Raw genomic sequence first — 23,776 nt, 5'->3', positions numbered from 1 at the left:
TGAACCTAATTTGGGTTTGTTATTGCATATGGCTAACACACCCTTTGTGCATGCCCATCTTTCTACTTCTCAAAAGGTTATATGAAATTTGGTTATCGTCACCATTGCATTATAACACACCCCTGCTGTTGACGTGTGGAAATACCAACGGCAAGTCAAGCAGAAACAGGCCCTTCACTTCTACTGGAAATCATGGAACTACAAGGCAATAATCACAGCGTGCATTGGCACACAAACATATAGTTATGGGGTTTTAGGCGTCATTCCTTGGACGAGCAATGCTGCACTGCCCCTTTAAATCTGGTTACTGTTCCAGTAACTCATCAAGTTAGAGGGAATGTAAATAACAATTTCCGGTTACTACCTTCAAAATAAAGTAATCAGCGCCGACGCCTCAGAAAACGGGAAACGTTCATTTTATTACCGGGCATATTCATTTAAACTTCTCAATTTTGCAAAGTTATGAGTAAAGGAATACCATGTGGTTTGTGTGGAAACGTAATTAACCGTTGGTTTGTTCCCGGAAAAGGGGTTTACAAACGGTTTTCTCATTGAAAGTATGTCCCGGTGAAATCCTAACCATACATTTTAAACACAACTACTAGGTGCTTTACTCATATAACACATGTAAGAAATAACGTTTTGCCAATTTACCTAAAACGCGTACAATGAACACACCGAATATCGGCGTTCAGAGTGCGGATGAACACGCGGTGCTTTTACTTTGAAAACGCCAACGGCAAATATCCGGTTGCTCATCCTGGCTACTACTTGCTCACTTGACGCATTTTAACCGCATCCATATGTTTCAAGACTGAATGTGGGAAATAAAGCGGTGCTGCTAACTAACATTGCACAGCTGTTGCCAGCGATCGCAGCACCTCGGCTGCAGGAAAACAGAACTGCCGCTGGGTTCTCAACACTTTACAGAAAGGGCTTTTTACACCGAACGATTTCCCTGCTGGCTTCTTTTTTCGGGGCGTCATCCGACGACCATGTCCCCGTCCAAATAGTCGTGGTTGGAGGTCGAGGATGGCCGCGGACGTGGATAAAACGCCCCCCGGGAATGAGAGCAATTCGTCACGGCGGGGTGGGCGCCGGAGCCCGGGCCGCGGATCCTGGGTCTCCCGCGGGGTCTGGACGCTGCTCGTGGTCGCCGCTGTCCCGCTCCTCGCCTACGGGATCAAACATTACCAGGATGCCCAGCTCCTCCAACGTCATGTGAGATCTACAAAAACCTCTTCTGATTAACCGGGGACCTAAACTAAAAAACAATAAAAACAAAAAAGTAAAATTCCTGTCTGTGTTAATAGAAAGTTTCTATTACATTTTATGACCTAAATTTAGTGATGCACGTAATGCAGATCTAATCGTTATAATTCGATGCTGTTCAGTCAGACACTCAGTCGCCACGAAACACATCCTGTGCAGTTTTTCCACTCGTGGTGTTTTATTAGGTGAGGTGGATGCGAGTCGCAGCTGGTGAAACACTCTTGTTTGGCTAAGCAGGGGTCTCCTGCTTGCTCGTGTCCTTCCCTCCCCCTCTTCCTCTCCTTCTCCCTCCATTGTAAAGGCGCCAGGAGGCACGCATCGGTCTGAGAAGCACATGTCTCTGCCTCTGGGGCTGATCTGTTTCCAGACAGGACACTGCTGAGGCTGAATGAGGCACAAAACACTATAGTCACGTGCTTTTATATGGGCGTAGATAGGCTGCATCTACAGCAGTGTTTTCTTTTCCTGTATATCGGTGCTTGATGTGATGAGATTGCTCACTAACGCATGTGCACCCCTCCAAATAGGAGGAGAGTGTTCGAACCCTGGGTGCAGAGGGGCTCTTTCTTTTCTCCTCCTTGGACACCAACCACGACCTTTATCTCAGCGCAGAGGAGTTTAAACCTATTGTTGAGAAGCTCACAGGTACATCACTTCAACTTTTCTTGCTCGGTGTCTCATTTATTATCAATGCCGTTTCCTCGTCCACCTGCAAAAACCTCAGTATGAAGCTGCGTCTGTGCTCCCTGTGCCTTCCTCACAGGAATTACACCCCCGGTAGATTTTGAAGAGGAAGAGATCTATGACCCCGATGGAGAAACTTTGACCGTGGAGGCCAAAATGCAGCCTCTGCAGCTGGACTCCATGACGAAAAGCAAAGATGGATTCCTTGGGGTAGGACGAGGCCAAACTGCTCTCCATCTCTCTCGACAACTTGATAGTAACGAGTCTGCATCAAGGGTTTAGATAACGCCACACAATGAATTCTTAATTACCTTTTTTTCCGACGTGTCGTTTTTGTCAACATCAGCTCTTTGTCGATGGAGTTCATTCAGATTCTGTAAGCAGTCGAGAACTACATCAATAATAAAATAACCGATTGATAACTTTTAATGACCTTTAGAATTGTAACAGGTTTTTTTTTTTTTTGAAGACCGTGAATTGATTTAGTCTCCGGTCTCCTTGCTGTCCGGTCTTGCAGGTGTCTCACAGCTCTCTGAGCGGGCTGCGCTCATGGAAGAGTCCGGCGGTGCCCTTTTCCTCCTTCTCTGCCGGCCAGTTTAGGGCCCTGCTGCCCCCGAAGAACAAGGTGGAAGTGGGCGACACGTGGTGGGTCATTCCGAGCGAGCTCAACATCTTCACCGGGTACCTGCCCAACAATCGTTACCACCCTCCCTCACCAAAGGGCAAAGAGGTATCCCAAAGAAACTCCTCAGGGTTTCAGAGACTTTCTAGGTTCTCCGACTGTTTGTTGATGGCTGTTCTCCTCCTGCTGCAGGTTCTCATCCACTCCTTGTTGAGTATGTTCCACCCGCGGCCCTTCATCAAATCACGTTTTGCTCCTCAGGGCGCCGTCGCCTGCATTCGAGCCAGCAGCGACTTTTATTATGACATTGTGTTCAGGTGAGAACCAATTTGCGAGGAGACAGAAAAGGCCACCCGGGTGCTTTCCCTTCTTTGGGCCCGTTCAATTCCACATTACGTTTGCTTCACTTCAGTGCCGCTTAATTTCCACAGTTTATTGTTCATTTTAATATCCACGCTGTCATGCGGCCACAGGTTTCCTCTTAAAATCTGCGTGCTCCGCTTGACTCCACTTTACTTCGTTCTCAATGTTTCATTATTATTAAGTGCTTAAGCAGTTTTGTCTAGTTTGTTCCGGTTTTGAAAGCTCTTGTAAGGTAAAAACACACACGAGTCAGCTGCCATAGAGCGACTTATTTAAATACAGAAAACCTCCCGATGTGTTCTACATGCTGATTGATTTTATTTTGTTGTATTAAGTTTTTATCTGTAGCTCCAAATGCCAACGTCAGAATTTTGAAGAACTGCATTTCCATGTGACAATAATGTAACTCTAGCTAATAGAAAGCAGTTTACAAAGCCTACAAATGGAATCGATCTACAATTTCTATAGAAATTAGTCAGCAGTAACGTGAGGTATTACAGACGCTTACATCTCTTGTTTGGTCCCAGAGGTCGTACCAAAGTTTCCTTTGTGTTACATTCTGACCCCTCTCGCGATACAAACCCATCTCCTCGTCCTGTTCACCTCCGCAGGATTCACGCAGAATTTCAGCTCAACGATGTCCCGGACTTCCCCTTCTGGTTCACTCCCGGGAAGTTCACGGGCAACGTCGTTCTTTCTAAAGATGCATCTCACGTCCGTAGCTTTCACCTCTACGTCCCCAACGACAGGTAAATCCCCCGGGACACGTAACCGTCTCCTCTGTCTGTGCTTTTTTTTTCTTTCCCGATGCGATGAATCCCGTTTTGTGTGTCAGGTCTCTGAATGTGGACATGGAGTGGCTGTACGGGGCCAGTGAGAGCAGCAACATGGAGGTGGATATCGGATATCTGCCACAGGTACGGCTGCAGGGATCCGCGGATCACAGGCCGCAACATAGGAGATGTGAAATAATGAAAACAATATAAAAAGTTTTATATTTCAGACGGCTTGTGTTAAAATTTCTGAATACGTGCACAGTTGGAGCTGCAGTCCACGGGCCCGTCCACTCCCTCCGTCATCGTGGATGAGAAGGGCGACGTCATCGACAGGCGGGAGGGCGGAGGTGAGCCCATCCAGTTCGTCTTTGAGGACATCCGCTGGAGCTCAGAGACGAGTCGGCAAGAAGCCGACCGGCGCCTGGAGGTCGCCCTCTACCCCTTCAAGAAGGTAACGGCGCGTTCGAGCGACGCATCGTAGGCTCAAGCTCTGTGGGTTCCACAACCGTTACGTCGGCCTCCTCTTTCTCCCTCCCCAGGTGTCCTACCTGCCCTTCTCCGAAGCCTTTGAGCGCGCTGAGGCAGAGAATAAACTGGTGCATTCCATTCTGCTTTGGGGGGCGTTGGACGACCAGTCCTGCTGAGGTGAAATCATGAACACGTGTCGTCATTGTTAAAAGGAAAAAATGACATGTGGAGTCACTGTTGTCTTCAGCCAGTGGAAACATCTTCCCTGTTACTTTGAAGCCTCTCAAATCGTTTATATCAACTTACTATGAGTGAATGAGAAATTCTGCCATGTTGCGTTTGCGTGTTCGGTAAAGACTTCTAATGGAGCACAGATACTTTTATAGAATGTAATGAATTAATAGGTCTACCTTTTACAAATTAAAGGTTGAATTCACTACTACTAAATCTTTTTAATTCAACATGCGGACATCAGTGTGAGTTAATGTTCAGTAAAGATAACTTTGCTGCCTTTTCAACATCTCTGTCCACTCGTGCGTCCTGTAGGTTCGGGGCGAACTCTCCGGGAAACAGTTCTGGAAAGTTCGCCCGTCCTGGCTCTGCTCAACCAGAGCTTCATAAGCAGCTGGTCTCTGGTCAGAGAGCTGGAGAACATGCAGGTGAGCAGCGCAACACCCAGAGAAACTCAACCCCCCCCCCAAAAAGTATTCTCCATTTATGTTTTCACATTTGTCCTTTTTTCTTTTAACCAGGCTGATGAGCAGAACCTTGTGTTGAGTGAAAAGGCCCGATTACACCTGGAGAACTACAACTTCCCAGTCGAGATGATGGTGGCGCTGCCCAATGGAACTATTGTAAATATGTAGAACAACTCCTGCTGATTTGAGTGTAAAGTGATTTCATTTAAACAAGTAGAATAGGGAAAGCAGTTGTACTTATTAATGTTGCTAATCTTTCCTCTTTATAAGTGTGCCTTTGTGTTGGCAGCCGCACGCTCAGGTCAACATGGGCGCGTTAGAACGTCAGACTTAAAACTTTTCATCTGCTTCCCGTTGGGCTTTAGATCCACCACATCAATGCCAACTTCTTCCTGGACCAGACGGCCATGAAACCAGAGGAGGAAGGCGCTCCGTTCAGCTTCTCTGGAGGGTTTGAGGACCCGTCTACATCCACGTATATCAACTTCCTCAAGGAGGGGTTGGAGAGAGCCAAGGAGTACCTGGCACAGTAGCTGGTGTGAGTGCGCGATAAGAGGCGGAGAGACCAAGCGGAAGGAAATGATCATCATTCCTCTGACCTAATGATCCAAGATAAGGAAAAGCCGCCAACGGTTACATAGAGAAGCTTTCTCATCAGTGTCGGCAGCTGACATGTTTTTTATTTTTGTCCGGTGACAAACTTAACGGGGAAATATTGCTTCTCAAACCCAATGATACTGTTAATGTAGCATATTTACTTCGATACAGCAATTAGAGCGGGTCCCTGAGTGTGTAGCTTAATGCACAAAAGTCCTACATCTCTTATTTTACACCCAGTTTTTAATGACTTGAGTTTGCCCACAGACGGGGAGGGAAGAGGGGCAGCCGCCGCGTTGCCTTCAGTTGTGTTTCAGCAGCTTGTGAAGACGTTGCCTGAAATCTCTTTGGGCCGGGCGACGCCTGATGTTATTGCTGAGACTGCTGGAGGGAACCAAGCAACGCCGCCCCCCCACCCCGACTCAGGGGACAAAAGCAGCAGGATAAACATTACTGTGGCGCTCAGAAGTATTTCAGTTTGCTTTAAGTTGAAACCAAGTGTTTAGGGTTTTTTTAGGCCGCACCAAAGAGCATTTGAATATGTGCGGAAGCTCGGTGCAGCTGGAACAGCTGTCACGGTTCATATTTATACATGTAAAGGGAACCAAACGGTTACAGGTTTCATTCTGGAACGTAGAGCCACACAATACTGGACATGTTTTTTCCGCTTTAAGAATTTAGTCAAAACACGTAATAAAGGCAAATTCTCAATGTTTTAAGGAAAAAAAGGTGACAATCTGGATCTAGTATAAGCTATTTTATGTCTTTCTTTTGATTCATACATACAAACGTTTCCTCTACAGATCCTAAGCACAGGAATCAACAGAAGTAATGTTAAACAGAAACCGCAAAACTTGATGTGTGTGAATGGTCATAGATCCTCTTACACATTGAAGCCTTTAGGGAGGAAAGTTATTCTGTAAACTACCAGTGCCATTTTTTTAAAAATTAAAATGTTTTGTACAAAATGAATGGTCTTTGACATGTGCTACACAATTAACTGTTTAAAGGCTCACTTGCTGCTTTTATGAACTATAATACAATGTAAGCGTGATTTGTTTTGTTCTGGCACGGATACAGTTGAGTCAGCACTTCAAATGAAAAGCGTTCATTGTAAGTGCAGCCGTTTCATTCAATTGAAAAGCTTTTCTTTAAGTGGAATGCCAAGTGTTTGCACGTGATCATTTCCAATATTCATTTCTGCCATCTATGGCAGTAAATGAAAACCCATAAAAATGATCGGTGTGCAATGACAGGTGCTTGTGTAGTTTTCACCAGATAAATCTATTCACAAGAAGACAAATACGCTTTGTGAACTTTGAGCTTTAACTAAGCACAGCTATATGAAGGCTTTAGGCTTGGCGTCATATTCACATGCCAAATGTTAAAGATATCACGAAGTTACTGATTCACGTCAAGAACAAAGTGCAGTGTTTGAGACTTAATTCCGGGACTCAAAAGAATCCAATTCAGTACAGAGTTCACAGCTTTTCTGCCAAACCAAAATGAATGAGTCAACCATAAAACCATCAGACATTAAACCTCCACACTGAGCGAGATCGCATTGCCTGGTCAGTTCAGTTCCTCCTCAGGACTAAATCACACGGATAAATCCAGCAGTTCATGAAATGAGCACACGGCTGCATCTGTGTGATGCGGTCTCGACGAAGCAGGCAGCGATGGGAGTCGAGGGGGAAACCCGGCGACCTTTTCAGGTGAACGTCCACACCTCCAGCTCCATGACTCGGAAGTCGTTGGTTTCCGAGAGGCAACAATTGTTGAAAGTGTAACAGGGGTTGCTGCGACCCAGGTACAGATTCTCATCCACCCAGAGACCAAAGTGACCACTGAAGGTAAAGACGGAAGAAATTGCTGAAATGCCTATATAGTTCATATATTTTAGACTAAAAATGGTAGTTTGTTGGGAAGTTGTGAAAAGGCATTACCTGCCTCCGCCAATAGCGAAGGAGTCCAAGTCGCCTTTAATAAAAAAGGAGTTGTCTCCGGTCCATTTGAAGCACTACAGAGAAAAGGAACAACCAACCATTCACCACAAAACCATTTCAGGGCCTACGGTCAAACTTTGTCTCGTTGCTTTTACTAAAAAAAAAAGTGTCTCACGCACCCAGAAAAAAAAAAGGAATTTGATATTTAGCGGATCTTTTACAAATTGGCAGAACTAAAAAGAAAAGAGATGATTAGTTGTCTCACCTTGAATCGAGGATGCAACATGAAGAGGAACGTTTCTCCTGTGCCGTAGAACGTCTCACTGAGCCTCAGGGGGTGAGAGAGGAAGGCCCCGAATGTCTAGATGAATAAAAGTCACAAGAGAATTCAATTCATGGAACATGCAAAATCAATATTAGAGGAAACATCAGTGTTTTCATTCACCTCATCTAGAGCGTCCTTGATAACAACGAGCACAGGGGAGTCCGTGGCGCCGAGTCTCCTGTAGAGGGACTTGAGGCTGGCGCCGTGACGGGACGTACTGTAGGTCAGCTGCCAGCTGTAGCCGACCGTCCTCGCTGGAAGCTCCTTACACAGCTGAAAGAAGATTGAAGGAGCACAAATATGAACGGGACCAGATGCTGAGATCTAAATCTGTGAAGAAAATCAGTGACCAAAACTAAGTGTCGGATTTATGAAGAGCTGCTGCATTCGTGTGACGGGTTTGTGCGTATATGTTTGTGTGGGTTTGTGACCCACCTCTCTGACATGCGAAGCCTCTAAAATACGGCTGCTCTGTACGATATCATTGAGTCCATCTGGTTCCCTGTCGATGACCAGGCCTGGTTTGTCCCCACTCTCCTCCATTAACACCATCTGCAGAAAAACATTTGGTGAGGGTGTTACACTCCCAACCAAAGTTTGTGATATACTAGTATTTTCACAACAAAAAGAAAAAAAAATGACCAGGATGGGATACAGAGGTGCAGGTGGGACGGTCTGATAGGGCGAAACAGTAACCTGACGTACATGATCACATCATTCTTCATGTCTGGCGAGAGGAAACGGTGAAACACCTGATCAAAATGTCTTATTGACTCAAAGATGGCCGACGGGCTGATGGTCATGAAACAGGTTTAGGACGTCACATGGGATTCTAAACCCGACCAGAACCAGGGTGGCTTAAAGTGTTCACGGTTTACGCATAAGCCAACCGCGTTGGACCGCTGCTGCTGCCCTCCTGGACACGCTGGCTCAAGACGATCCGACCGGTTACGTAACAGAACTCTCCCCAAACACTCGTGAACGAGTACATTTTCCTCTGCAACAGCTGCAGCGTAGAGACAACTTGTACAGCTTTCCGCTCACTCAGATAAGTGGCAGCTCGTTTTTTTAAATGTCATCTTGGTACCTCCTCCACTCTGCTTTGTATATTTGCAAAACATCAACCGATAAGAATCCAAGCGGGTCTCAGTTCGCTCTCTCCTCTGTCAGTTAAAGTTGTCCCGACCCGTTTAAAGAGAACTCAATATCAATCAATGTTCCTCAACAACTCAAATACATCTACTCACAAGGACCCATGAAGAGCACAAGACTCTCTTGTGAGAAAGAACAAGAGGCATTTGTGCCTTTAAAGACGCTCACCTTCAGGCGAGTGTGTTCACAATCAGAGTTTGATTGTGAACACACTCGCCTCAAAGGCCGAAATGTTCAAAGGAAAAAAAACGACCTTCCTGCGAGAGTGAAATGGACCCACTCACCTCCCAGTCGTCCCCTGAGCCGCGGTGCCTCTGGAACACCTCCGCGTCCTCTTCCTCCTCTTCGTCCTCAATGACTACAAACTCCTCTTCGTCCCGGTCCGCCTCCCTCTCGTCCTCTCCTCCCTCCAGTATACACAAATCTGGTCGACAGTGGGTGAGGTAGGCGCACAGCTCGTTAGAGCTGCGGGAGGGGGGGGGAAACAAAGCGGCCCCTCAGACACGTTGAAAAAGCAAACAATCCCAACAGCTGCGTACACACGGCCAGAAGAGACGCCAGCAGGAGGAGCGTTTGAAAGCTTTTAATTGACTCGTGAATTTATTGGCAATTATATTTTTAACTGAGGGGTTGTGAGTTCAAATAATACTCAAGTACAGTGTGTGGGTAACTGTGTTTAGACAGTGTTAAATAGTTACTGTTTGGGTGCCCTTTCACTAACCTTTGTACTTTTACTGAAATGTTCACGGAATGAAAAGATTGGTTGACAGGGAAAGTAAATATTCAACTGGAGTCACAAGTAGATGAAGTGTCCTCTTGTCCGGCTTATACAGTTGATCTGTGGCTCTGGAGCAGCTTTTGTTTATGTGGCGACATCTAGATGTGATGTTTGAACAAAGTTTGTATTTGTGGGATTGAAATTAAATATTATATATAGGTTGCATTGTGGGAAATGTAGGATGAGGTGTTTTCAGGACACTAGAATTGTCCCAGTCAAGGTTACCAACATGCGCAAAAGCTCTAATCGGACATTAGTGGTAACCAAGCAACACAGTGGAATCCAAAAAGAAAACCGGTATAAATGTTTTCAACATCAAATCATTCACAATTATTTAGGTTTCAAATTAAAAACTGACATAATTTAAAATGGAGCACCATACGGGAAAATTCACATAGGAAATTAGGAAAATATTCTGCCAAACCAACAGCTGATGATGAAATGACCCTGTGCACTTAAAATGACCCTCTTGCCCCCTATTGTGATATTAAATGTCTGGAGTATCGCTTTAAACCTGCTGTAGTACCTCTCCTGTGAAAGCGCGAGCCAGGCATCTTTTCTATGGATCGGTTTTGACGCCCCCATCTGAAGGCCCCCAGCCCCCTTTGTCTTTCCCACAGACGGCTGAACCCGCAGCCGCAAAAACATCAGACCCCCGGCGTTTCCAGCTGACGAACTCCAAGGCACTGGAGGAAGTAAGCACAGAGGCAGCGCTGACTTACGGTGAAGACACATAGAAAGACAATGAGCCTTCCTGGAGACCTCTCTGGATTCACATCCATTACCTGCAGTCCAACTCTTCCCAGACGACGTCTCCGCCTCTCGATCGCCAAAAGAGGAGGTCGCAGCGCCGCTCGGGGCTGACGCTCCCAAGTCGCCGGCAGACGCCTCTGGCAGCACCTCCGGAGGGCCGCTATCGAGCTCCACCTCAGCCGCCGACACGTCCACGCTCTCGGCCTCCTTCTCCTTCTCCCCACAGACCTCTTTGGTCCGGCAGAGAGCCAGATGGGACAGATCTGATGAAGCCACAGACACCCGAGCTGGGAGCGACTCCCCCTTCGGGTTCGGGAAGCCGCCTGCTGGTCTTTTGGCGGTGTTCAAATTCTGGACATTTTTTTTGCCTTTTTTCCTAGTAAAAAAAAAAAATCTTCCATTGCCTTTTCACGTAATCCGTAATTCATGCGCGTTAGGCTTAGGAACAGTGAATCATTGCTGACCTCTGCTGGGACGTGTTGAATCGAACGTGTGAGATGTCCGAGAAGAAGGCGACGGATGCCAGACTGTCCACAGAGCAGGAGAGGAGGTATTCCTCACACCCATGTTCCTTCACAAGAGCATGCGTCTTACACGGGTCGAAAAAGATCTTGTTGGACGTCACCAATAAGATCCCCGAGACTACCCCCTAAACAGAGACAGATGTGGTGTTAGTGTACAGATGTTCTTCTTCTTAAAGGGGGCCAAAGCCGGAGCAGGAGTGCTGTTCACAGCGACCTTTCTGTCCGTGATGTAGCGGCAGAACAGTTTGAGGTACCGCATGGACCCCGGTCCCTCCCCCTGGCAGCACTCAGGGGGCAGAGCCAAAAGGCAGAGCTGTCCGTCAGGCATCGGGACCGCCTCCACATCCTGCCAACAACACAAATCGTATCGGCATTAACAACAACAACAACAAAATCAGAGCCGGAATGATTGGTCAACAGACGTGGATTTGATTAAGCCTTTAACTCGTCCCTACATCAATTCTGAATATTTATTGTTTTAGCTTTGCCAATGATAATCTTAAATTATTAAAACTATGTGGTTTGGACAGGCAATTCAAATAAATTGGCCTTGTAAATTGCGATGGGCATTTTTGATTGATTATTTTCTGACTTTTTTAAATGATTACTCAAAACAATTAGTAAATTAGTCAACCATTGTTAGTTTCAGTTCTGTGTCTATTTAAATTAGGTTTAAGGCATTTTCAAACATCACAGTTGAATGCTAGATGTCGGTATTATTCTGTGAAATAAATTCAGGTTATGTTGTGATGACCGTTCTGTGATCACTTAATTCTTTTCCACCACAGCCAATAACTGACCAGTAAGATGACAGACAGATGTGACACCATCTGTTTAACTACAACGTTATCTCACTTTTGCTTCTGCTCTTGATTCCTTTATTTAATAAATTAACTGTACTAAAACGTACAGTATGTCAGTAAATTTGAGATAGCGATCACTTTTGCTACATTGCCGTGTCAAGAGTCACTGTCAAAAGATAAGCGGTGCCCACAGATGATAAAAACCCTGTCATTCAGGTTTCTGTTAAGATCTGTTAATATCTTCTCATGCATGTTTAAATGTGTGTGTTGCACGAGGTTTATGTAACGCTCTTTGAAGTGGCACTTTGTCCGGTTGCATTTAGAAGTCAATCTGTTTTATTCATCTCCCAGAAATGCGTCAAAATCCCCTGAAGATTGTTGACGTACTTATTGTAAAAGTGACAATGCGACAGATTTTAAAAATGCATCAAGTCCTGCACGATTAACAATATTATCAGATAAATGCATCTTATAGGATCAAATTAGAATGACTCCTTATGGAATAAATTGTCCCCTGTAACCTATACGCTATCACATTTTACATTATCATATTCGGAATATTGATGCATCAATATAATACATTTACAATTGGGTAAGTTTAGTTTACGGGTTCCCAACCAAGGGGAGGAGTCCGCCCTTCAGAGTCAAAAGATAATACAGAAAGTCAGATCATGAACAGGTTGAAAAAACAGGTTCACTTCTAATTGTGTTGTGAAACAATGGATCTATTTGACCACTTTGAACATTAATCCTGTCAGTCTGGATCTCTTCCTCATTCCTAGTGGGTTTCTGTGTGTCTTCTTTTGTCCGCTGTCTGTCCTTCCTCTGCCTGCGGGTGACTCTCTCACTCTCACTCTCACTCCTGTCAATCAACCCGCGCACCCAAGATTTATCAAGCTTCTGCTGTACAACTACAACGGCTTTACACTTTCTGTCAGTTGGTCAACCTGGTTTCAACAGGGCTTCATAGTGTGTTTTTAATATGCCCTTTTCAAAGCAGCCGTGTTGACATGTTATTGAAGGGTAAACACAGGTGTAATGGATACACCTGATAAAGTTCCCATTCTGTTTAGTGTCACAACACCTGGCCCAAGCCCACTAAAATGGAGCCGCACCACAGTTATGTTTTTAAAAAATGAAACGTCTTTGTTTACCGTGCAGTTACATATGTGGATGGCTGATCTGTGAATTCATGTGTCTCAGGTCCATCCTCTGGCTGCCCAATGCCTCTGCACTCTGCTTTCCCTGCAAACTTCAAATCTACTCACTCATGAACACTAATAAAGCTGCTTAAAGACTTTGTTTAAACCCTTTGTTCAGATTCTGCTCTTAATCCCTAAATTACTCAATTTAACAACAACAATCTCAAACTATTTTTTTAAGCGTCGCTTAATTTGGAAATGCAGTTCATGCAGAAACAGGAAGATGTTTTTGTTTATTTTTAGCTTACCAGTAGTTTGTCATATTCTGCTTCTGGTGAGGGAGGCTGAGTTTGAGCAGCGAGTGTTTCCAAAGACTCTGGATCCGCCTGTCGTTTAGCTTTACAGTCCAGTCCTTGTTGAGACGATACTGGACCAGCGGAGGGGCTTTTTCCCTTCGGGACGACCAGCTGCTTTAGAATGGAAGCCATGATAAGAATAGCTCTGACATTGAAACACACACGACACGGTGATACGAGGGACTACTTCCTCTTTCTACAGGCCAGCGTTTCCCGTAGTAAGTATTGATTCCATAAATGGGTTAAAGGTGAAAGAAACGTCCTTTCCGAAAGTTAAACACGTACAGCTCAAGCAATAAGAGACATGGGGGAAATGTTTTGTGTCAGCCAAAGCGGGGTGAAAAAAAAGCTGATGGTTTAATATCCATCCCTTTCCACACGTAACATTCCCACTGTCCCATCACGGGCTTACAATTCATTTGTACCTTTCTAGGAGGGCGGGGGGCAGAAGAGGAGGGTGAATCTGAAGAGCAATTGGAGGGAGCAATATTCCCGTCTCCCCCTGAAGAGGGACTATGGCTACTGAACTGAGATGAGACGCTGAATACCGTGTCCCCACTGAGACCCTGAAACAACGACACGGGAGAAGATTCAGATCTGATCACGAACCAAAATCAAATGTATCAAAACGTTAATCTCTTCCTTCGTGCACAATATGTTATCTTCTTGCAAGCAGTAATCTATGAGAGACGTCAAGGGAATTCCGTATGAGAAGAAAATGGATGACACATTAAATAAAAAGGATTACCTCGGCCGCAAAATCTTTAAAAAAAATCACAAAAACTTTCATATTTAGCATCCCAGCGGAACAATAAAACACCCAGCAGGTAAATACCTTTAAATAAACATCTGAATGTTCATTCCTTCGGCTGTGTTTGTTGTAGAGGCGCTGAAGCAGACTCTGCTTTCCCATGACGTTTGTGGACGTCTCCAACAGCTTTGACACTCAACTCTGAACCTTGGACGCTCTTTATCAAACTTCTTCAAGCCCATAAATTGTGAAACCGACCATAGCGTACCTCATCAGACGGCGTCTAGGTTGCACCAATAAATCCAAGTCTGTCGCTTCCCCACTTCCCAAGACCATGTCTCAACTGTTCTCACAAGCCACAAGCTGAAAACAAACAAAAAAAGACGTGTGACTCACCCTGCTGCTTGTGCTGTCACCTGATGGTCCACTCGAATGCTCTTGCTTCACTGCAGTATTGTTCAGGTCCCATGGAGTCCCTGTGAGGGGAAAAAAAACAACTTGTTTTGTCACACAAAAACATCCCGAGGTCCAGCGCATCGTCGCTGTTTAGTAACAGGAGCGACGCGCTTCAGCCCGCTCGCCCCTGCGTTCGGCCTCAGCGCAAACCGCCTGTTCCCCTGCCGAGGGGACGACAAACAGAGCAGGCGCACCTTGCAGGTAGTACTGCCGTAGTTTGGGGTTTCGGATGTGCGGCGTGTGGTCCAGGGGTCGGCTCTCGGCGGCGTGGCGCGGACGCTGGACGCCGGGGGGAGTCTCCCACGGCCGCTTCGCAAACTGCGGAGGCTGAGAGACGCCGGGAGGAAGCTTGGAACCCAGCCTGAGAAAGAGCAAAGCATCAGATGGGTTTTACTTTTCTTGAGAATTGATTGTAGTTGTTTGAATGTACTTCCTCTTAAAGCAGTTGTTTAGACTCAGTTATCAAACAGATTATCTTCAATAAGGTCCCGTCTGACCCAGTAGATCTATTAATAAGCATGTGACGTGTTTAATTTGTATCTAAACTGAGCAAAACATCACTGGATCATTTACTCGTCGTCTAAAATTACACCACAAAACTATTGATCCTCAAAAAATGTCAACTCACTCAAATCTCAAATTCTTGAAACTTTTCACCCAAATATTATTAATAGTATGTAGCACAGTTATAAATCACTGGATATTAATGCAACATCGGTCTATAAATCAGATACTAAATGTATTATTTTGTGTTATCATTTCTCAATGCATTAGTTATTAGTTGGTGTGTAAAATAAAACACCTTTCACTATACAACAAAAACGCAAGGGTGTCATCTTTTATAAAAAACCATAAAGATATTTGATTTGATATCATACAAGTAAAATAAAAACAAGAGTACACATTTTCAAAGCATGGAAAATGAAATCTGAATTCAAAGTGCCTCTTTCTGTTTTTTTTCTAGTTTTCCATTATGATCATTCAAGATGGAAAGTCCACGCTACAATATACATTATATTCTTTAATAACAGGGGGAGAGTAAAGGATTAATTTGTATTAAGAATTTGAAGAGTGAGTGAATAGAGCAGATTGGAGATATTTATAGGGAGGAGTGGGTGCTGTCTGAGGAAATGTCCATGTTCTCCCCCACATGATGCTCTTTTGATGGAGCTCGGGAGTCTTTCAGTGACGCTCGACGCAACCAGAACTGAATTGTATCGTGCTTAATAAATCTGAGAAGCCATTGCCAACCAAACACGTCACATGTCTGCTTAGAGCTTTTCACCTCATTTTCTCTACAGTAATCCATGTATTTACAGGCCTGACCTGGTCTTGACGTTGCCGAAGTAGCCGGTCCTGGTCTTGTCCCTCTGGGACTCGTGGTCCATGGCTCCTGGAGTCTCCTGCCTCCTCACGGACTGAGCCATCTTCTGTCTTGCTTTAGTCAGAGGCCGGCGTTGGTTGCAGAGGGATGAGGGGCTCAGCATGCATCCTTCCTCCTTCTTTTAATCCCCATGCCTGGCTTTTGCCCCAGTTACACCTTCACAAGACAGGAGGTCATATGTCATTGGGGTACTTTTAAAAAAAAAGATCTAGGCCGAGGGAGGGAGAAGGGATGGTAAAAGCTATATGACCCAATCAGGAAATAAGCTACACATCTTGCAGGGTAATGGAGACAGGTTGACAATCGATCCATATAAACTGAGTGTGCTATCATATTTCAATTGTGAGCTTCTGATCCAAGGATGCTGACTTAGTACATGTTACACTTTTCAGTAGCTTAATATGTCTGTAATAATGGAGTAAAATAATATTACACATAAAAAGGGCTGTGTTTCTTTAAAAACAAAAGGACAACAGGCTGACTAGGTCTCTCCTAGCGCACAGCTTTGTCAAAACAACCTCAGATTATGTTCTGATCGAGACATTGAGGAACGCAACCGGGCTACATTCCTGTTCATCTCATTCCGCATCACAAGGCTTACACCCTGTTACCTCTGAATTAACAGCAACGTGCTGCTGTCCTGCATCCTTCACGTTACCCATACAATCATATTATTGACAGGATCGCAGGCTGGTACCCGGTGCATGATCGGCGTGCGTTAATCACCGTGACAGTCAGCATTTCAGACGACATTACAGAACGACCGAGTCTGCTGCTGAGGCAGAAACCAAATACGACATCAGCGGATCAACAGAGACGAAGAGTTCACGCAGGCATCGTGTTAACTGAGCGGTATATTTACCGACCCGTGCGTTGCCCAGGGATGGAGACGGGCGGCGGTCATCGGAGCCTGTCCTCATATTGCAGTGTTGTGATATCATTGCAAGTAAAGAGTAAAGAGTTACAATAGTCAAGCTCCACCCAGTCAAGATGCATCCCGGTAGGCCGGCTGATACAAGCGGAGGCGGAAGTAGGTGGGAGGGATGCATCTTGAGTTATATACAGTCTATGTTGAGGACATTTCAAAAACTTATTTACTTATTCTTAAGTCAATATTATTATTTTTAATTATTTCAGATATAATTTTCTTTCTTTATCACTTATCAGATATATATTATTTTCATTGTTTGTCTCATGTGATGTCCCTTGTTGTTCCCCAACAAAGACTACTATCTTGCCCTCTACTGCTCTAGTGCCACACAGAACAACAGAGCCTTTACAAGCATAGAAATAGAGATAGTCATATTTTGAGAATCTCGTGCTGTTGTGGAGGGGTTCAATGGATATTTCATTTTGTGCTGTCTACATTGTTGTGTATAATTATTTTTTTATTTATAAATATATAATTATGTAAACAAAACAAAAAATGAGGGCGAGATTTCATCCCACCGTTTGACCACAATAACACATTTTTAAGTTAAATGGCATTCATTATGCAGCATCTCCTCATGTCCGCCTCTGGGGGCGCTCGTGCACTGGTTCCGAATAAAGAAAGAAAAAACTGACGGGGCTCCAGCCAATCAAATCACGGGGAAGAAAGGCACGGGTTTTCCGGCCTAAAGAGGAAAAACACACATCTCCAAGCCGCAAGACGAAAGAGGAGAAGCGGCTGCTCGTGAATAATTAACCCGCGTTAACGTTCCGACTTATTGGCGTAATCTACCGTAAATTACGCGCTTGCGGCGGTGATTGCATCTCCGCGAAGGGAAGGCCGACACGGTGGGAAGTTAGCGTTAGTGTACGTTGAGGGTCAACCGGGGGGCCCTTGGTGCTGCTGCTAAAGCTAACTGACGGTCACTCAGTGGCGGATGCCCGTAGCGTTAGCTACCCGCTCACTGAGCAAAGCTATAAGGAAAACTACGCGACCCGAGCTATTTTTCTGACGATCGTCATTCTCCATCACCGGCGTCTTTGGTGAAAACGGCCAGTAGACGCAGCGTCGACACAATGAAAGCTAACGTTAGCTGTTTAACATGTAGCGTTCATGTTAAGCGGTTAGTTAGTTAGTTAGCTAGTCAGCTAGCTTATATTAGCAATGGTGATCCTCACCCTGTTGTTTAACATCTTTAATTCATGTATGACCAGCACCGATGGCGCCAACACTGTACTTTTGAAAATCACTTTATTCCCTAGCGTTAATCATTTAGTGTCTTTGAAAGTTTTTGTAGTTGTTTAGCCTCTAAAGTAAAACACAAGAATCGTTGAATGTTTTGTTGAGACCCATCATTCTCATGCTTTTTGTATCTAATGGCTTCCGTCGTCGATAGCCTACTTGTTTCTATCAAAGTATGATCATCAATCATGAAAATAATCACTACGTTTTCCTGCTTCTAATCATACTAAGCTATTTACTCGTTTGTGTGTCAAATACTGCAGTGTCCGCCTCCTGCTTGTGTCTCTTAACAGATGCTCAAACTAATGTAATAATAATTTATCTCCTGGCAGTCGATGTGCCATGGCATCCGTCCACTGAACTGCTCCATCTCAGCCGCTACAAGCACCGGGCATTGGTGTGCACCTTCCCAGTGAATGAAACTGATAGACCGTCACCATGGAAACGGATGCAGTAAGTTTGATTGCTTTGCTGTTAATGATGTCTGTTAACACTGTTTCACTTAACACTGCCTTTCTCACACGTGACTGTGCAAGTATGCAAATGCTAGACTGAGAGACTGACATTCAAGTACAACACTTTGTAGAGCGACCGTTTGAAAATATGTGCTTTACAGGAAGTTATTCCTATCTGGCAGAATAAGCCTCATGGATCCACCCGTAGTGTTGTGAGGAGAATAGGTTCCACTCTTCCGCTTAGACCTCCACAGAGAGCATGCTTCCAGGTAAATATCCAACAAGTCCTGCATGTAATTTTTTCATTCAGTTAGTTCATTTTTAACCTATTGATTTATTTGTCTTTTTTAATAATAGAGACGCTTGTAAATGCAACATTAACTGGCTGTTGTTCTTGTGCATCAGGAACTACCGGGCATGCCCAGTCTTCGGCCTAGAGATGGCCCCATCGTGCCTACCTTGGCCGACATAGCCTGGATTGTTGCAGATGAAGAAGAGACGTATGCCCGAGTGCGGTAAATATCCACTGACGCCCTAAGACACAACCAGTAAGGTTATGGAGTACAGCCAAGTCACTGATCAATATCTGCAGCTTCCACCTTAATAAGTGCACTTTCACAGTCTAAAGAAACTGTATAAGCTGATTTTTGCAGTAAAAACTGAACATTTACCAAAGATATGTATTCTTCTAGTGTTATAAGATCGGGTTGCAATTGTAATAAACCGTTATTAAAGTATTCATTACTAATAGAGTGTTTACTGCAAAGTCTGTCAAATGAAAGAGACGTGAGATTACTGTTCAGCAACACTTATCGCCTTCTTCTCTTCTCAGGAGTGACAATCGACCTCTGAAACACGAATGGCGGCCCACGCCTCTCCTGGTGCTCCACAGGAACTCGTCTGTACCCAACTTCCGCCGTGAGGGCAAAAGGGTGGAGGGGCTTAGGAAGCCTGGGGTGACGGCCATGAACCGTACCACTGCCCTGCAAGACGAGCTCAGCAGGCTGCGCGCACAGATCGCCAAGATTGTGGCAAGCGATTCTGGTAGGCAACCAAGGCAGCAATTAAAGTTTGCCCACAATATAGACTTGTCCACTGTAGGTCGTGATCTTTGATTTTAAGTGATCAAAGACGGACTTGAGAACTGTTTTTTACGTAACTTGACATTCTTTATTCATACTTCACACTAGGATTCGTAAAGCTGCTCATAATAGTGTTGAATGTTTCACCGCTGACATACTGTCTTTGTTGCCTTCAGTTGCCCTGATTCTCCTTAAATTATACAGCCAGGCTTCGAGGTAGGTAATAGGATCCCAGAAGCATTCAGGCTTTTAGGTGAGGAAACCAAGAATGGGTGCTTGCCTCATGAAGAAAGCACATTACTGCTGAAATGTGATTGATGGCAGTGTAGACTCTCCCAAAGCACTCTACTCCAGATATAATTGCGGAGGAGATCCACATAATGCTACAATAGCTCAGGCCAGAAATATACATTAGAAATGGCATCTGAACTGTGTGCTTCTAAAATTTATATCGGCTCTGCCTCTTTCTTTCACCACTGTCCAACCCAAGCCTCATTAAACTGCTCCAGACTGTTATTTCTTCCCCGTTCTGGTTCTTTTCTTTTTTTCAGACTCCAACCCCGTGACCCCTGACCTGCTCTCCCCTGACGACACAAGTATGAGCTTCTCCATGGCGCCTTTCGAGACGGCGCCCTATCAGCCGGCCGCTACAGCTGCCGCTTCCTTTGTCATCAGTGATGTCACAGAGGAGGAGGAAGAAGAGGAAGAGGAAGAAGAAGGAGATGTGGTCTCTGTGGTGTCAGAGCTGGTCCCTGACCCCCTTCCGCCCGTTTCCATGACGGCATCAGCGACCTTTGATCTGGACAGACCCAGCATGGAGTTCCGGGAGGCGGAGGAGGATACAGTGTCTCTATCGAAATCGACCAGCTTTGCTGATGTTATGGACATCCTGAAGGACATGAACCGCATGAAGATGAGCAAAGACAGGTACGAGTTGGCAGCTGGACTTCATGTGTTTGTCTTCGTCTAAGGTCAGCGAGTGGTTTCTGTCTTCTACTCAAATACGCCTATTCACTAAAACGGCCTGTTTGATTTATTGTTTATATGCACAAATGTCGTGAGTATTACATCGTATACACGCTGTGTCATTGCAGGTACAACAGAGGCTGTACGTCCCTCAGAGAGGAGGACTCCGCTTCTCTAATTTCAGAAGTTCTGAGAAAAAAGTTTGTCCTGAAGGAAGAAGATACGGAAGCTGTGAAACGGAAGTAGCCTGATTACGTGTTCATCATCAATACCCGATCCTGCTGCTCCATGTAAGTCATGAAGGGTTCTAAAAAGCATTTAGGTTTTTTTATATTTGGTATGATGAGCTCCTGGACACATGTGGTAGGTTATCATTGGGGGGGATGCGTTCAGTGGCAGAATGTTTTAGCTCACTTGTGTGTTCTTAGTAGGGGTGTAACGATTCATTTTAACAACGACTCGATTCAAATCGCGATTCATGGTTGCCGATTCGATTCATGGACGATCTGGGTTCATTTAGAACGGTTCGATTCAGTGACTTGAAATCGATTCAGTAACTTTACTGGACAGTGCAGGCAAAGGTTCCGAGATCCCTGTTGTTTCTTGTGAGGAAATCAGGTTTAAATTAATTATGGATATTATAAACAACAATTGATGGCAAATGTATTAACCTTTTTATTTGAATCAAGTGCCATTTTCAATGTAAACATTACACAATAATTACACAATGTTTGGACCAATTCACAGAACCCCGGATTTTCAACCACATTGTAGGGTCGCATGTCTTTACAGATAAACTTTACAATTGTTACTGTGATGTTGAGTTTGGTGCTGGCGAGGCCTGAGGAGTCTGCAGAGCTGGAGTTACCTGCTGCTGCAGCGGTATCGCTGCTAGAGGTGCCTGACTGTCGGCGTTGTTTAATCCCGCGCGGCGCCTTAGTAGATGGCCGGAAAGATTCGGCGTGTTTCCGTGGTTTTTATTTGTCTTCTACATATTCTACAAACAGCGACCGACTTATTTAGAACACCTCCGTGTTTGCAAAAGCCAAAATGTTTCCACACGCTGGATCGATAAGTTGGTTTGTAAATATCTTGCTCGCAGTCGTCTCCTCCACGCTGTGTTTTGTTGTTGTTCCGAGTTTCGCGCGGCTGCCGCTGCGTACTGATGACGTCACAGACAGGCAGACTGAATCGAGTAACGTTTAACGTGTCTAAAGTGCTAAAAAACAAACGAACAAACACACATCCATACCGTTTTTGTGCTTAAATCCAATGTGCAGTATCGATACAATCGATTATGTACCATTTCAATCGATTTGTAATCGATATATGTCGTCCGGAATGCCGATTTGTGGAGCACAGATCGATTCAGTTGGATCGCAGGAATATAAATCGATTAATTGATTCAGTGGATGAATCGTTACACCCCTAGTTATTAGTTGTCGTTGTTTATTTTCTCATTATTTCAGGCCTTTGCCTGTGGAATATGTACCCGTGGATCCACGACTTTGCTCCTCAGGCCCAAAGCAATAGCTGTCGGCCGGAGGTGGAACGAAGCCCCTCTGTCTCAGACATTCAGTATCTGTGAGGAAGATCTTCCAACTCTTAACTCTAACAATAATCCCATATTGCATCCAGTTAGTTTTTCTCTGGAAAAAGGACTTTGGTGCTGCATTTATTTTGAGTAAGTTCTCAACAGACTTCTTTCCAGAAACTTATTATGTCTGGGCAACTTTTTTTTAATTTTGTTAAAGGACACGGTGGAGGGCCTGATTTCCAAACAAACATGACTTAAAACAGGAATGTCCCTTTTTAAAATGTGCTTTATTCATCCCGTTACGAACAGTTATTTTTTTTATAAATTCTTCATTTAGTCTCAAATAAACATTTTTGTTTTTTCAGTGTCAGGAAGCCCTCTAACAGTTTTATCTACAAATGACAAAGTGATCAGAAATGTACTGTGTCTGTGTGTGTGGGAAACTTCAGATTTTTGCTGTTATTTGCATTACAGGTGTTTACAAATGTGCACAGCATTGTGTACATGCTGTTGCTTGCTCCATTGCACCTCTCATGCCTGTCCTCTTTTTTGTGATTAATATATATATTAATAGTCACAGAACTACAGGACCTTTTGAAAACCCAAACTGAAATGCGAATATAAAAGAGTGAAGTGCGACGTAAAAAAAAACAAGCAAATGTGTGCATGAAACCCATCGCTGTTTGTAGTCATGCGTGTTTCCAGTAAAGAGAATGACGGACACAAGCAGATTTCTTTAGACACACATTTTTGTTTGCCACCTGGTGTACATTGTTCTGCCCAAAACCACCTTTTTTTATGAGCCGACATTATATCACATTCTGTATGCAGAGTGTTGTCAAAGCCACGAGTAAAAGCATCGACGATGGCGATGGATATTCTTGTCTGTGCTTTACCTCGGATCTGTTGTCTGATTTTACTCCCTTATTGGTCTAAGTGCCATGGGTTTGGTTAATCAGCCCAGCCCTCTTTGCCTGCCCTTATCTAAATGTGTCCTCCATCCTCATCCGCATTACGATTCCCATATTTACCTCTCACCAACGTACCGTGTGCGTGCGTGTGTGCGTGTGTGTGTGTGTGTGTGTGTGTGTGTGTGTGTGTGTGTGTGTGTGTGTGTGTGTGTGTGTGTGTGTGTGTGTGGGTGTGTGGGTGTGTGGGTGGGTGGGTGGGTGGGTGGGTGGGTGGGAATGCTGAATATTTGATTGAAACACCCCCCAACCAGGAAACGCTTTCCCTTAAGTCAGTTTTACCTCCACATATCACTCGTCTTTTTTTCCTGACACGTTAATGCCTGCATGACGGAGTGTCGTTTTGCAGTGTGGAAAGTGGAGTGTGTGTGTTAACTTATGTTCTGTCCTGCTAGAGTTGCCCGTCAACTTGTCCTGGGAGATTTGTCTCGGTAGTTATACGTTTCCTCTTTGAACAGAGTGAAGTATAAAATGACTGAATGAGGAAAAACTACTATATGCAAGTTTAAATATATTAATCGTGTGTCTTTACCTAAGATGATGAACCTTACACAGCATACTCTGCCAACTGCTTCACTAGTCCTGCTAACTTATCGAGTGGAGAATTTAGTTGAGGATTTAACGCAGTTTTCAACTTAAAATGTTGGTTTTTACTTGCGTTCAGGACGGAACCCACCACCACCATATGTATGTTTATTTTATTGTCATAAGGACTTGTAAATAAAGATTGGCTGATGTTTTAAAA

General features: G+C 44.5%; 3 protein-coding genes and 1 long non-coding RNA gene across 26 annotated transcripts; 3 read left to right on the top strand and 1 right to left on the bottom strand.

Annotated features, from left to right (window-relative positions):
- The first annotated feature begins 662 nt into the window (after positions 1–662).
- selenon (selenoprotein N) lies at positions 663–6,448 on the top strand. Its single transcript, XM_040199591.2, has 12 exons — positions 663–1,221; positions 1,800–1,917; positions 2,036–2,166; positions 2,474–2,686; positions 2,771–2,895; positions 3,553–3,690; positions 3,777–3,858; positions 3,980–4,168; positions 4,257–4,362; positions 4,732–4,844; positions 4,938–5,039; positions 5,249–6,448. The coding sequence occupies exons 1-12, from the start codon at positions 1,033–1,035 to the stop codon at positions 5,414–5,416; spliced, it is 1,674 nt and encodes a 557-aa protein (XP_040055525.1). The 5' UTR covers positions 663–1,032; the 3' UTR covers positions 5,417–6,448.
- On the bottom strand, positions 6,223–16,870 carry LOC120832903 (oxidation resistance protein 1). 15 transcript variants are annotated; one of them, XM_040199584.2, is made up of 16 exons: positions 16,717–16,851; positions 15,793–16,006; positions 14,661–14,827; positions 14,407–14,486; positions 13,685–13,825; positions 13,212–13,373; positions 11,173–11,304; positions 10,899–11,083; positions 10,467–10,810; positions 10,208–10,367; positions 9,188–9,368; positions 8,187–8,303; positions 7,872–8,024; positions 7,692–7,787; positions 7,427–7,500; positions 6,223–7,327 (listed from the first exon to the last, which is right to left on the bottom strand). In XM_040199584.2, exons 2-16 carry the CDS (start codon positions 15,951–15,953, stop codon positions 7,192–7,194), a joined length of 2,289 nt encoding a protein of 762 aa, XP_040055518.1. In that variant the 5' UTR covers positions 15,954–16,006; positions 16,717–16,851; the 3' UTR covers positions 6,223–7,191. The 15 variants fall into 15 exon arrangements, with proteins under 15 accessions (XP_040055518.1, XP_040055520.1, XP_040055521.1 ...); XM_040199586.2 differs by having other exon boundaries at positions 13,212–13,370; XM_040199587.2 differs by having other exon boundaries at positions 13,212–13,355.
- Positions 13,341–15,322, top strand: LOC144388440 (uncharacterized). The gene is made up of 2 exons (XR_013452831.1): positions 13,341–13,477; positions 13,693–15,322. It is a non-coding gene; the product is annotated as an uncharacterized LOC144388440 (long non-coding RNA).
- A 547-nt stretch (positions 16,871–17,417) lies between the features above and the next one.
- Positions 17,418–23,776, top strand: mtfr1l (mitochondrial fission regulator 1-like). Of its 9 annotated transcripts, none has more exons than XM_078089989.1 (8): positions 17,418–17,629; positions 18,356–18,476; positions 18,661–18,747; positions 18,884–18,993; positions 19,311–19,522; positions 20,112–20,487; positions 20,655–20,816; positions 21,996–23,776. In XM_078089989.1, the coding sequence occupies exons 2-7, from the start codon at positions 18,462–18,464 to the stop codon at positions 20,770–20,772; spliced, it is 918 nt and encodes a 305-aa protein (XP_077946115.1). In that variant the 5' UTR covers positions 17,418–17,629; positions 18,356–18,461; the 3' UTR covers positions 20,773–20,816; positions 21,996–23,776. The 9 variants fall into 9 exon arrangements, with proteins under 9 accessions (XP_077946115.1, XP_077946114.1, XP_040055718.1 ...); XM_040199784.2 differs by having other exon boundaries at positions 17,426–17,574; XM_040199781.2 differs by having other exon boundaries at positions 17,426–17,574; positions 18,640–18,747.

Source organism: Gasterosteus aculeatus, chromosome 15, assembly GCF_964276395.1.
Source record: "Gasterosteus aculeatus chromosome 15, fGasAcu3.hap1.1, whole genome shotgun sequence".
Classification (NCBI taxonomy): domain Eukaryota; kingdom Metazoa; phylum Chordata; class Actinopteri; order Perciformes; family Gasterosteidae; genus Gasterosteus; species Gasterosteus aculeatus.
Note: the sequence above shows the minus strand (reverse complement) of the source record. Positions and strands in the feature narration are given on the sequence as shown.